Source organism: Chroicocephalus ridibundus, chromosome 10 (genome assembly GCF_963924245.1).
Source record: "Chroicocephalus ridibundus chromosome 10, bChrRid1.1, whole genome shotgun sequence".
Taxonomy (NCBI): Eukaryota; Metazoa; Chordata; class Aves; order Charadriiformes; family Laridae; genus Chroicocephalus; species Chroicocephalus ridibundus.
The window spans coordinates 23,269,483-23,282,928 of NC_086293.1; the positions used below are offsets into that span (position 1 = coordinate 23,269,483).

The 13,446-nt window shown below is 36.5% G+C and overlaps 1 protein-coding gene across 6 annotated transcripts in view; it reads left to right on the forward strand.

Annotated features, from left to right (window-relative positions):
• ARHGEF3 (Rho guanine nucleotide exchange factor 3) overlaps window positions 1–11,161 on the forward strand; it is a 139,403-nt gene extending 128,242 nt beyond the window's left edge. For 5 of the 6 annotated variants that reach the window (XM_063348153.1, XM_063348157.1, XM_063348155.1 and 2 more), the window contains 7 exons: window positions 895–957; window positions 1,282–1,378; window positions 1,480–1,556; window positions 3,058–3,315; window positions 4,937–5,107; window positions 7,692–7,878; window positions 8,861–11,161. In XM_063348153.1, the coding sequence (XP_063204223.1) occupies window positions 895–957; window positions 1,282–1,378; window positions 1,480–1,556; window positions 3,058–3,315; window positions 4,937–5,107; window positions 7,692–7,878; window positions 8,861–9,204 (1,197 nt within the window). In that variant the 3' untranslated portion in view covers window positions 9,205–11,161. The remainder of the gene's footprint in view (window positions 1–894; window positions 958–1,281; window positions 1,379–1,479; window positions 1,557–3,057; window positions 3,316–4,936; window positions 5,108–7,691; window positions 7,879–8,860) is intronic. The other variant, XM_063348154.1, reaches the window with a different exon arrangement.
• The last annotated feature ends 2,285 nt before the right edge of the window (window positions 11,162–13,446 follow it).

Genomic DNA, 13,446 nt, shown 5'->3' on the forward strand with positions numbered 1-13,446 from the left:
TGAGGGTTCTGCTTTATGTTGGTTCTTATACCGCATGCCTCAACAGGATATCTGAACCGCTTCCGTGCCTCACTGGCACTTAACTCACGCTGTGGGAAGCCTTCCGCGCACGCATATTGTCAGGCTACGAGAATCTGCACTAGCTGCGAATGTTCTTCCGTGATTTATGCAAGTTGAAAGCCTTGACCGTAAAGTTAGTAATTCCAGCTGACCAAAACATTGTTAACTTCTGTCGTACCCCACTTAAGAATGAAATCATGCAATAAGTAAGTACAATATCATTTTGATAAGACACTGTATTAGGGTAGTGGCTATTTTTAATCTACTAGCTTTACAGTCTCAAATCTGCTTCAAGAGAAGTAATTTAACATCGGACGACAGTTAAGTAGGGCTCAGCCTTCATAACAAAAAAATGAACTGGTACCGAAATAAAAGTGCTCACTACCAAAGAAATGTTTTAAAGAAGATCTGTCTTTTACTTACTAGACCACTCGCTGGACTGACTTACTGGAACTTTTACTGCTGCATGTGTTAAAATGGAACACAACAAACTCCTATGCAAATAGATGTATAAACAGTTAAGATATAGTTTAGTCAAAATATCACACTGAAGATAGCTCCCTCATTTGGAAACACATCTGTTTGAAAAAAATTAATTCGGTGGCTATTTCAGATAAGCATTTTATGAGCAATCTGATATAGCTCTGGTTTAAAAAGACTGCGCATGATTCTGTAGCTATGGAATAAAGCCTTATTTTATTTCTGCAGTTAGATTTAGCAGAGAAATTCTGCTGCATGGTATGAAGACAGCTATTCAGAGTATAACATCAACGCAAGGAATTGAGTACAGATTAAATAAAGATTATTTTATAATATTTGTGTCTCTCTTCACAGGCTATCTTTGAACTTTCCCAGGGAGAAGAAGACTTGATAGAAGATCTGAAGTTAGCAAAAAAGGTATATTAAAAAAGAAAAAGCAACAAGCAATATTAATTGGTTCATATAACTTTTAAAATAATCCTTGCTTTTTATAATTGCTAAGACAGTAAGAGGGGAAAAAACCCAAAACATATTTCTATTTTCCCATTCTTTCTGAAACACTTAAATGTGCTGCTTATTTTTTTTTTTAATATGAACTTGGTAATTTAAGATATGGTTATGAAACTTTAAAGTATTCACAGCAATTAGGCTGGTTTTACTTACAGGGAGCTTTAAACGCGATCACTAATTTTTCAACTACCAATGATACAGGAATTACAGAGCTCCCTTTTTTCTTTTCAGGCTTATCATGACCCAATGCTTAAACTTTCCATAATGACAGAGCAAGAGCTGAACCAAATTTTTGGAACGTTGGACTCTCTAATTCCTCTACATGAAGGTAAAACTGGAATAGTCTTTGTCTGCGTTACTATTGACATAGATTTATAGTCATCTGGTTCATCAAGTGAAGTTTCTCTTCCTTTTTTTAATTGTGACCAGATCTTCTTCGACGACTTCAAGAAGTCAGGAAACCTGATGGATCAATAGAACATGTTGGCCATATCCTTGTGGGTTGGGTAAGGCAGAGTTTTTAATCAGTTTTGAGACTTTAGTTTGGAGCTGCAACATAGTTTTTATGAGGCAATTTCCTTTCCATATCTAGCATAACATGTCAAAAATATATTCTCAAAGACTTTTCAAGGCAACTATTTAGAGACGTGGTGGAATATTTTATCTTTCAAGGTATTTTCCATGAAAAGATTTTAGACTAGGATGTTGTTTTTAAAGCTTTTGCTTTTCAGGAGATGAGCAGTATTTAATATGCTTTAAATAAAAATCAAAAGTCAGACTAGAGTTTTTCTGATGTAGATAACTTAAAAATCTGCCCCCATTTGTATTTTGGTTGCCGAGGGAAATGAAGCTTGAACAGTCACATTGTATAAGGGCACCCTACCCTTATTTTTGAATGTCAGTCTGTTCCAGTCAAGGTAATTTTTAGTGCTGTCAAAGATACCAATTTTCCTAAAAGTTTGTTAAAATAAGGCAGAGAGGGATACAAGTGAGACACTATTGCTGCCCCACAAAAGAAAAAGTCAATAAGTTCACTTTCACTAGCATCCAACAACATAAATACTGAAAATAGCTTTTGTTAGCTTCGTTGCTACCATTGCTCGTTAGATTAAAAAAGAGCTGTTTTTAAAGGGATTTAGATATGTGGAAAGTACATCTGTAAGTATCTGCAAGGAATGAAATTCAGCCGGGAAAAAAGGGCTTGACATTTTTAAGGTAATAACAGACATTTAGCAGCTCTGTGTGAAACACTGGCCTATTGTAAGCATGAGAAACGCGATCGTTACCAGTACATAAGGCAAATAGTTAGTGATAAGCTTGTAAGTGACAAACATTATCTGTTTTTATTTGCATAAAGTAGTTTTAAATATATTTATTTTCTGAGTGTTTGAACACCAGTGAACTTCCTTTGGTCCAAATATGTCCGAGTCTAATTTCCTTTGTTGAAGATTTTACATATATTGTGTGTTAATACAGCAGTTTTTGTAAATGGATACATTGTTCTAATCAACACATAAGCGAGTTTTTTTTTTCAGATTTAAGGCACAATTCTGTCATCTCAGTTTGGTCAAGGTTCTTGAGGGCAATGTAGAAGTTTGATGATAGAAATTTGCTTATCTAAAAAGGTTAGGTCTGGGAGTACTCACTCCTAGCCTTTTGTTTCCATTCGTAATTAAAATCAGACTTCTGTTTTCAACTATTGTCTGCACTAAGTAGTGCTCAACCTTAAGTCATGAATTTTTTTAATGCCTTTGGAATAATATTGGAGATCTCTAGGAACTGAGAGGTGAGCTAGCGCTTCTAAATGATTTAAATGATGAACCAAGGTATCAGAGGATGCTTGTAAACCTCATCTTTGTCGGAAACATTATCATCAATAAACTGTGGATAAATCTCCAGGAAAAAAAGATTCTCAGCATGCGTTCTGGCATCCTGAATCACTTGGAATTTTCTATATAGCAAACTGTGCTTTGTTTCAGCTGCAGAATAATTTATTCCTTTCCCCAGCTTCCATGCCTGAACTCCTACGATAGCTACTGCAGCAATCAAGTAGCAGCCAAAGCGCTATTGGATCACAAGAAACAAGATCACAGAGTGCAAGATTTCCTACAGCGCTGCTTGGAGTCTCCTTTTAGTCGCAAATTGGACCTTTGGAATTTCCTTGACATCCCAAGAAGCCGTTTGGTTAAATACCCATTGCTACTCAGAGAAATTTTGAGACACACACCAAATGATCATCCAGATCAGCAGCACCTTGAAGAAGCTGTGAGTTACTGTTGGGCTTGGGTTTTTTTAGCAGATTATAGCACTTTTAGCTTGTTAATGAATTAAGGGACATCTCATAAAATATGGAAGTGCTAAAACTTACATGAGCGGCCGAAACCAATACATGAAATATCTAGTCCCGCTCCCCCAGTTAAATCCTATTTCAGTAGCAAAGAGATACCAAAACAAAAAAAGAGCGGGTTTGGTAGATGTTTTCCACAGCTCTTGTCTGCTCCTTGTCCATTTTGTCTTTACCTTTCAATGTCATTCCCCAGTCTAATCTAAGTTGGGTAATGTAGAGATTCCTTCTCAGGTTTTAGATCATTTAGGTAAGTTTTATTCCCTGCTTTGAGACCTGACATAACCTCTGAATCTAGATTAATTCTCAGCTGTGGGAATGTTGCTGAAATATGCATTGTGCTTTCTGAAGTAAAACCAGAGGGATAAATCCAAGGCTTTAAAACTTCCTTATTAATAGGAAGGGATCTGATTCAGGTATTCTGAAATGTTTCTAAAATTTCTATTCTTTCCCATATGTCTCTCTCTCTATATATATATATATTAAAATCCAACGAACCGTGCAAATATGCAAATATGTAGCTGGGAGTAAAGGAGTTTAATGTAGTGGGTTTGTTTGACACATGCTTCTAAAGTAATGAATAAATAAATATCATCAGTACCCTACTCCTTTTGAATAGTATTTAAATATAAGTAAATTTCTTTAATATTTTGAGGACAAAATTTATGATTTGCCTAGACTTGAGTATTTTGTACAATTTAGTATTTCCTTCCTGAAAAATGACAGCCCTGCTTTTTTTGGAGAGCACATGTTTCAAAACACATGTACCTGACCGCTGCTGTTCTGCTCTTCCTTCCCCAAATCCCTTGCCCAGCGAAACTCCTCTGTTGTTAAATTGGACAACTGTGGTTTAAATTCAAACCTTGGATAGCCAAATTTAGATGTAATGTATAAAATGCGTTTTCCGCTTGTGCCTATTCCTTTAAACCAAAACAAAAAATCATAAATATCTCAAAGAATTATTCTGCTTATTTCTAAAGTTTGCTTTTCTACATAATGTCTGGTAATATCTTTTAAAAAGCATAATAAATGCTTTCTAGTACTTGGATTTGGTAATTTTTTAATAAACTATAATCAGGATTATTTTTTTTTTCTTGATATTTCAATAGCCTTACATAGATTTGTGGTATTCTGCTTCAGCAGAACACTGTTTATCTTTGAAGTGATGTATTTCATAAATTGTGTATTTGCCAGGAATACAGGAATTGTATTGTTAATGTTAAGAAATGTTAAATTAGGAAACAGAAATGACTCGATGTGGTTGGCTCTTAACACTCTTTTAGGCTTATGAAGTACGTTTGTCTCCCTGTCTGACAATCTGCTGTAAGCACATTGGGCCAAGCTGATCCCCGATAAGTCTCCTGGGATCAGGAGATTCTTGAATTATCTGTTTGGGCATGTATGTCTCAACTCATTCCCCCGCCCTAGCCTCAGTTATTTACCAATGTATTTTCTTGTAGCTACAGCTAAAGTTATTAGGAGATGGCTCAGAATATCGGACTGTCTATTTGAAGTTTGTTTGTTTTCATTTTTTTTCTGTAGATAAATATAATTCAGGGCATAGTGGCTGAAATCAACATAAAGACTGGTGAATCTGAATGCCAATACTACAAAGAGAGACTCATTTATCTTGAAGAAGGCCAAAGGGATTCATTGATCGATAATTCACGTGTTGTATGTTGTCATGGTGAGCTGAAGAACAACAGGGGAGTGGTAAGGAACAAATATTTTGTCATAAATAGCTTTTAAAGATGTCTTCATTTTTCATGACAGCTAAAAGAGCTGCGAGTATGCGTACAGAAACATCACCCTCTCATATATAGGAAGTTGATAAATCCTAACTATTACATATAACACTCATCTTTTTGGTTAGCCGTCAAATACCTGTATGTGGAGATAATAAGCTCATATGTGTCTCTGTCTCTTTAAGGAGACCTGACAACATCCTGGCTAAATTGTAAACTGATAAATTTCAGCAAAAATTTCAGGAAAAAAACTCCAACAAATAAGAAATACATTTCTGGTCTCAGAGACACAATAATGATGTCTATAATGACACACAAAATGTGCTAACAAATTTTAAATCTGCCAAAGGCTGTGGTTATGAAGAGTGTTTTACTTGATTATTTGTTGAATTTCAAAGAGAATTTGCTGACCAGAGAAGTTTGGTATTTGATACTGCAAATTCCAGTCTCCAGGAGTCTGCAGTATTGACAGGTGTCATAAGCTGAGCTTTCCAATTTAAAAAATAAACAACATGCAGATTAGTAGAGATATTAATAGAATAGAAACCAGTCATTCTTGGGTATTTTTTTCTAAGTCAACTAGAAACAACATGAAATTTTGAATGAAAAAACATCTGTTTCTCATTAACTGAGTTTATAAAAGTTTTATTTTAAAAAAACCAAGCAAACAATGTAGAATTCTAAATGCATTTCTCAGCATTGGGAGCGCTTCTATGTAGCGTGTGTATACATACAATAGAAGGATCACGTTTTACCACACGGCTGAGATGGAAAGATGAAATGCAGGCTCTTTTCTGGTGCACCTGGTAAGGACGAGGCCGGCAGTTAATGCATGGCAAACTAGCAGGAGCAAACAGGCAATTTTCCTCTTTCTACTGAGCTTTATTTACTCCATCCACACTACCCCTGCCTTTCTTTGGTAGCATAACATTAAGGATAGAATTAATTCTTCCAATTTATGAACAGTATTTAAAACTACCCAGTGTTTTTGGGAGGTTGCTACACCGATATATTCCTTGAATACCATTGACAGCGTGGGATATTTTTCTTTCTGTGTTTCTTTGATTTGGGCAGAAAAACAGATCAAACCATTCCTATCTTAATGTTATCAGTCTCCTTTTCACACCGGCTATTACGAAGTATTAGCTTTAGCAGCAAATAAGAGCTCTCACCTCTGAAAAGAGTTTGATGTGACTCGCGCTAAAATCAGGCACGGCAAAGCTTTACATTATGAAGAATCTGCAACACTTTGTGGATGATGGTTTGAAAACTGAGTTTCAAACTAAACCAGATATTTTTGCTGCACATTTAGAATATTAAGAAAAAACACACCAAACCCCAACCCTACTTCACAAGCAAACAGCCATACCTGTATATACCTCTAATGCTTAATCTCACACGTTTTTGCTTTCTTTCATATTTCATTCATATGAAAAGGTAGCCATTTGCCAAAAATCTAAACCGAAACATATCAGATAGATTTACTTTTATTTTACCAGACTCTGCATAGGGTCATTGTTAGTACAAAAGATGACAGCACTGCAGAATAAGGAACAAACAAAAAGTTCAGGTGTGTGTCCTGCAAAGACTGAGAGGGGCACAAGAAATTGGACTATTCACAGATATAAAATGAGGTGTCAGTGGTGGAAAACCAGAATGATGGTGGACTATTTCAATTTCGGAAGACTGCCAAGGCACATTGGGAAAGGTTTCTGCTATTATTACCTTTTTCATTATAGTCTTCTGAAAACATGAGCTACTGGAAGAGGGGACAGTGATCTAAACGGACCTAAAGATCTGTCTTGTGTTAAAACTGCAAGTGATGCATCTACTTAGATTTAGAGTCAGGTCAACTTTAGAAGCAAAGAACAGTTACTCATAATTGGGAAGAAAATTTTGGCAGTGTAAAACAAAAAATTAATTTTGATGCATGATATCACGTAAAAAGAGTTTAAAATTTCTGTTTATAATTTTTGGAAGACACTGGAGATTACACAATGGGAGGCACAACATAATTTAAAGATGGTAACAGGTGACTTGTGCCACTTAGGAGCAAAAGTAATTTTCTGAGCTTCAAAGAGCTGTGGTGAAGCTAATTGTGAGCAGGATGTGAATTGTAAAAAGATTGCTCATAATTTCTCATAGAAAATATTTGAATTAATAAGATTGCCTGTTTCTTCATAACACAGGCAGAACAGAAAAGTTAAAGTAGGTGTCAGAAAGAAAAATGTGTGTAAGCATGCTGCTGGAGAGAGGGCTTTGAAATGTCATGCACAAGACTTCAAGGCCTCAACGCTAAAAGATTAATTAGGATCATGACATAAGACACTGAGAAAAGGACGGGAAAAATAATTTTAGAAGTTTTTAAATTGTTATATTTACATACTTACATGCTGATGCACCATAAGACTTTTAAATAGCGGGAAGAGATTAATCCTTGTTTATTTTAACTGTTGAAAACACAAGGTTATAATGTGCTAGAGTTTAAATAATTTTTTAAAATTATTTTCTAACAAAGGAATAATGCACTATTATTTATTAATTTTTAACAGAAACTGCATGTCTTCCTCTTTGAAGAAGTGTTGGTGATCACTCGAGCTATCACCCATAACGACCAGCTCTGCTACCAGCTGTATCGGCAGCCCATTCCGGTGAAGGAGCTTGTGCTAGAAGACTTGCAAGATGGAGAGGTGCGATTGGGCGGATCCATACGTGGTGCGTTCAGCAACAATGAGAGAAGTATGACCACCCCTTTACTTTTTATTTGCCTATATAGGGTCATTATAACCTTAAGACAACCGTCAATGACACATTAGAAAGTTTTCTCCAAAATTCACATTACCTACATACAACATCCTGATTTTTATTTCAAGACTGGTTTATTATATATATTGTAGTTTGTTTCTTATAGATTGTTTCTTGAAGTTCACTATATTGATAGCGGGATTTCTCCACACACCTCCTTCTGTACTGAATTGAGAAGGGGAGAATAAGTAGAATGTAGTGGCAAAACCACCAAATTATAAGCAAGTGTATTTTGAAATCTTAAGTCATAGCAGCTAAAGCTTATCTTTTCTTGTGTTATAGAGACATTGATTGCTATTCTATAACTAAGTCTTTCAGCTGACAGATAATTAATGTAGTACTCTGTGTTAAGACTGCAGCTATTCATGTTAATGTCAAGAGGTAAGAGATAATGTTCTTCTAATTAGGCATATTATAAAGATGCTTCTTTCTATTACAAGGGTCCTTTGAATCTCACCTATCTTGTGAAAACTTGGAGGGTTTTTTGTATGTATTTGCTTTATTAGTGAAGTGAATGGAAGAAGAATGAGGCAATGTCCAGCTGACACAAGGCACAGTATTCAGTGAAGGTCCTGGAGATCTGCTTTACAGAGCAGTAGGAGGAGAGGTGTTGTAGTGTGGGAGAAGCCTTAATCCTGCTGATTCACTGAAAGCTTTAGAGGTAGCTTGTGCGTGGCAGAACCAAAATTGTTCAATCCAGCAGTAAGAAATTATTAGAAGTGCTTCTGGTGTTCTGTGTTTCTTGTCCCACAAAACAAAGAGATACCCAGACTCTTCTCTCTGCTCTGACAAGGTATTGGCAGGAAAACATCATAAGCCAAAGATTTTACAGATTCTGTTATTTTAATATACTCATTTATTACAAAATCCATTCAGCCAAAGCATTCAGTGTTTTGATATGTATTGTTTCTTTCAGTCAAAAACTTCTTTAGAGTCAGCTTCAAAAACGGATCTCAAAGCCAGTCTCACTCACTCCAAGCCAATGACTCATTCAACAAACAACAGTGGCTTAACTGTATCCGCCAGGCCAAAGAAAAAGTTACGTGTGCAGGCAAAGTTGGCGTGAACGCAGAAGCACATTTTCTTTTGTCACCAAATGGAAGCAGAGTACCCCAGGGAGAAACCACGCTCGAGCAAATGGACCATTCGGACTGTGAGTCAGACTGTAGTATGGACACCAGCGAGATCAGCATCGACTGTGAACGTATGGAACAGACAAACCCTTGTGAAAATGAAAAGCAAATAGAAACCAATGTTTGACAAAAACTTACAGTTCATGGAAGAAAATCTGTCTCTTACCTGTACAGTATTTGCATTCCATACATGGAACCATTTGGAGAAGCACTTTTAAAATATTTTTGTGACAGTGTCAATGCAGTCCTCCTTGTATTCGTACCTATGAGTGTAGTACTGTAACTGCCGATCTGTATAAGCTGGAATCCCTTGCAACTCATGTCCTGTGATTATAGTCCATAAACAACTAAGGTGGATGAAAGAGGTACTTGACCAGTTGTTCTCAATGTCCTGCTGTAAACAGAATCTCTAAACTACTGTTTATATGTGTGTTACATAAAGTAAATTTTCTTAATTTTTGAAGTACTTTATTTGCCCTTTAATGGGGCAGCTGAAGATGTGGACCTAATATGGAGTTTCACGATGGGTGATGGGTTTTCATAAAGACATGGAAGGAAAAATTAGTTTCTTGGGAAAAAAACCCAACTCCTCTTGCAATAACCTATCTGAATTCTTGCAGCGTTAGATCGACAAGAACTATAGACAGCAGGCCGTGTAACCAGTGGCACTTTTAGGGATTAATTTTTCAAAATGCAGCACTGTCCTAAGGTCCAGCAACCGAACTTAGTAAAATCTGGTCAGTTAAAGTGGTCAGCATAGTGCCATGGTTTATTTATCAAAGCATGTAATGCTAAAAATAATCAACTAAAAAAAAAAAATCAAACACAAAACAAAAACCACAAACCCAACCAAACCTTTATAGCCAGCACTGAATTAAATGAAATGCTGAGAATACTGGGTGTTTGTAAATAAGCTGATAGTTTGCTTTCAGTGCCATATATATATATATATATATTTTTATCCTAAACAGGATAAGAACGGAAAAAAGCTTTTGCTTGTGAATAGGCCCTCTTCAGCATTTTGCACTCCACTGACCTCCACTGTTGGTTTTAAACACCACTAAACTAATGTTAAAACATTTAATTTTCTCTAAATGTCTGTTTACAATTTCATGTAGTTGGTTTTTAAACTAAGTGACAATTTTATATAAATAGTGCTCTACAAATACCCTATGGGATTATGTAGAGAAAGTTTAAACAAAAAGGGAATTGTTTTTCCTTTAGGATGTATTACATCCTTTATATTTTTCTCAAGTTTTGTTTTGTAAGTTTTTGTTACATTTAATCTCATGCTGGAATTGGAAATGTTACTGTGTTTTCTGGTGGCTGATTTAATCTACTCATTATGATGAGAAGCAGATGAGTCACTTAAATGCAGTCTAAAACACTCAGTTCAACATCCTGTTACTTTTCAGGAATCCCTGGGTAATATTTTATTTCTTAGTGTAAGAAATTATGCCAGTGCTGTATGGCAAGCTATGAAAATGATATATTAATAAATTTAAATGATCCTTGATATTACACAAGATAACCTGTGCAAAGTACTCGTACCAACAGAAGTAGAAAAACTGCTAAGATATTGCCAAAAACATTTTCCTTGTGTTCTGCAAGTTTACAGAAAATAGTACATGTCAAGTATCGTACAATATATATATGCTGATGCGCATTAGAGAAATCAGTGTGACAAAATGATAAACAATATAAAACAAGGTATTTTTATTTTTTAAAAAAATGTCATTTTTACCCTAGAGAACATATTTCTGTATTTATAGTTTTTCAAAAAAGTCAATTTTCTTTTCTGTTTCAGGCTTTGTAATTTATTTCGACTGCTTCATTTTTAGAGCTGACTGAGTGTGCCAGCGAAGATGAGAGAAAGGAAAAATTTGCAGAAGAAAAGGCATAGGAAAGCCTATTAGATGATGAACCATTTTCACAAAACCCGTTCAGCAAAATGTTTAAAAAGAGCAAAAAGCATGTAAAGTGTTCAGATAGAGAAGAAAGAATGAATGTGTGTATTGACGTTTGTTTTAAATAATAGCCTTAAACTTTACTGGAAGCATTTCAAATAAATTACATTAAACCATTGTGATTTTTTGTTTGGTTGTTTGTGTAAGAAGACTACGAAAAGATTTCAGTGGTGCACACAGTGAGTCTTAACGTATGTGATCAACGCTTATATTCTGGTTCGCGGGGAAGCGTTACATATTTGGATCAAATTTGCTAGATACAAAATATTAATGAAGAAACAAGTCAATTCAGCGCATTCCTGAAAGTTTTGTGTTACATAATCAATTTAATAAGTAGTTAGAACAAAAAAATTAATATCCTGCCATCCGTTTCTCGCTCCTGATTCCTTGTGGGTCACATCTCTACTGAATATATATTACTCCAAAACATTGAGATGGTGAATGTCGGGGCATGTGAAAAGCCACCAACCAGCCTGTGAGCCTCAGAAGATGAATTTACGGCTGTGTACTGTCATTTAGCATCGTGTTCGACATACTGCAGTGCACGTGTTTCAATTTTGCTTTGTAGTTGACGTGCACTTAGCAACTGATTTGATCTAAGAAAGCTTAATGAAGGTTTTTTCCAATCATCTTGAGGAATAAGACTTCCACTTTAAGAATCCTAATGTTCTGGATTTTGGTTAGCTTGTTTTGCTTGTTCTGTTTTTCAAATGCCGCTGCTTTTGAAAAAACTACTTGGGGGGGAGCAGAGGGGGACACACACAATAAAATGTACCAAAAAGGATGGGTAAAATGCTTCATGCAAAGTAAAGAGGAAATGTAACATCAGTGAGTACGTCAGTGATCATCATAGTAATGAGCAGCATGGAGGCTGAGAAGTCGGAGCAGCGACCTGGCCTGCATGCTGCAGCCACGCAGTACGCGTAGGCCTCCGCGTGATTCTCACACAGAAAATTGCTTCTGATTTCTCAGGTCACCCACCGTTGCGTGTGTAGCACTTCTACTGATGAGAGAGGTCAGAGCTGTGTAACCTTCACGTTGGATCGCCGAGGGATCTTAGATTCACTCGTGTCTCAGACAAAAGAATAGCGCCATGGCGAGAAGGCGAACGAGAACAGGTGGAGTGTGTAAAAAAAGCCAAGAGGCAGTGGAAGAGCCTGAGGTGTCGAGGGCTTCCGAGATCACCGTGAGGGGATGCCAAAATAAGGAGAGGACTGCAGATGCTGGATGAGTTCCAGCTCCTCTAAATCGGAGGTACGAGCACTCTGGATCTCTGTGTCTGGGAGATGAGTGAGCGACAAGGCATTTTGCTCTCAAGAGCAGGAAGTCTGTAGTCTGATGTGACAGTTTCATGCCTTTTTGACAAATCTCATCAACCTGTTCATTCTTCTATTCCTGGTAAGAACAGACAGTGTAGTCTTGGCTTGTGAAAGATCTGATGAACCAGAAGTAATAAGGTAAAAGCATAGATTGTCTTGATTGAGAAAGAAAGGTAAGCAAAGAGAATGCCCTTGAAATCTTTGAATGTGGGTCCTCTCAGACTACAAAAGAAAATTTAACTGTCTCTGGTGTTTGGTTCCCTAGATTTGGTCTGCAGCTCTGAAAAGAACAACGCAAGGCTGAAGACTTCTCCCCCTGAGCACAAAGGTCCGCTGTGAGACAGCAGGAGCACTTAGAAGTCTGTGAAGCCCAGTACCAGGGAATCAATGGCCAGAATCTGGGTAAAAGATAGGCCCAAAGTTGAACTCCACGGTAGAGAAGGTGTTTCTCAGTGGCGACTCCTATTCAGCACGACCCACCTGAACCAGGGATACTGCCGTAGGAATGCCTCTGCAATAGTGGGAAGCGGGTCTCTTGAGGTTTCACAGGAGTTTCTAGAGTTTGAAAGATATAACATTTACATGTCAGTTTAATCAACTGCTCTTTTTGAAAAAGTTGATATTTTATGATGACACTGTCTGGCGCTTAGATCCTGGGAATCGAGACTGCCTGCTAACAGAGCCAGAAACTGAGTTTTACGTAAATGGATTTATTTCCTTTGAATATGGGGTTCCAGTTCCAGAATGGACAGGTCTTCCATATTTAATGCTTACTCATGAATACGGATTTTAAAATACTGTAATCTGTTCTACAGGTTGATGCTGCCATCTGCTGGAAATAATTGTGTATTTTTAGAGCTGATTTGATTAAATATTTTAAGATTTTAAATTGTTAATAATTCTAAAATGAAAGTCAGTATTTAAAATAGATATTTAAAATATCTACAAGTATCTACAAGTAAAATATCTACAAGTAGATCTTTTCAGACTTTCACCTGTGGATCACAAATTTGTTAGAAAAAAGTACTAGGTGAATTTCTGCTACCAGTCCCTGGCTTTGCAGAGACAAGTTGAGACTACTTC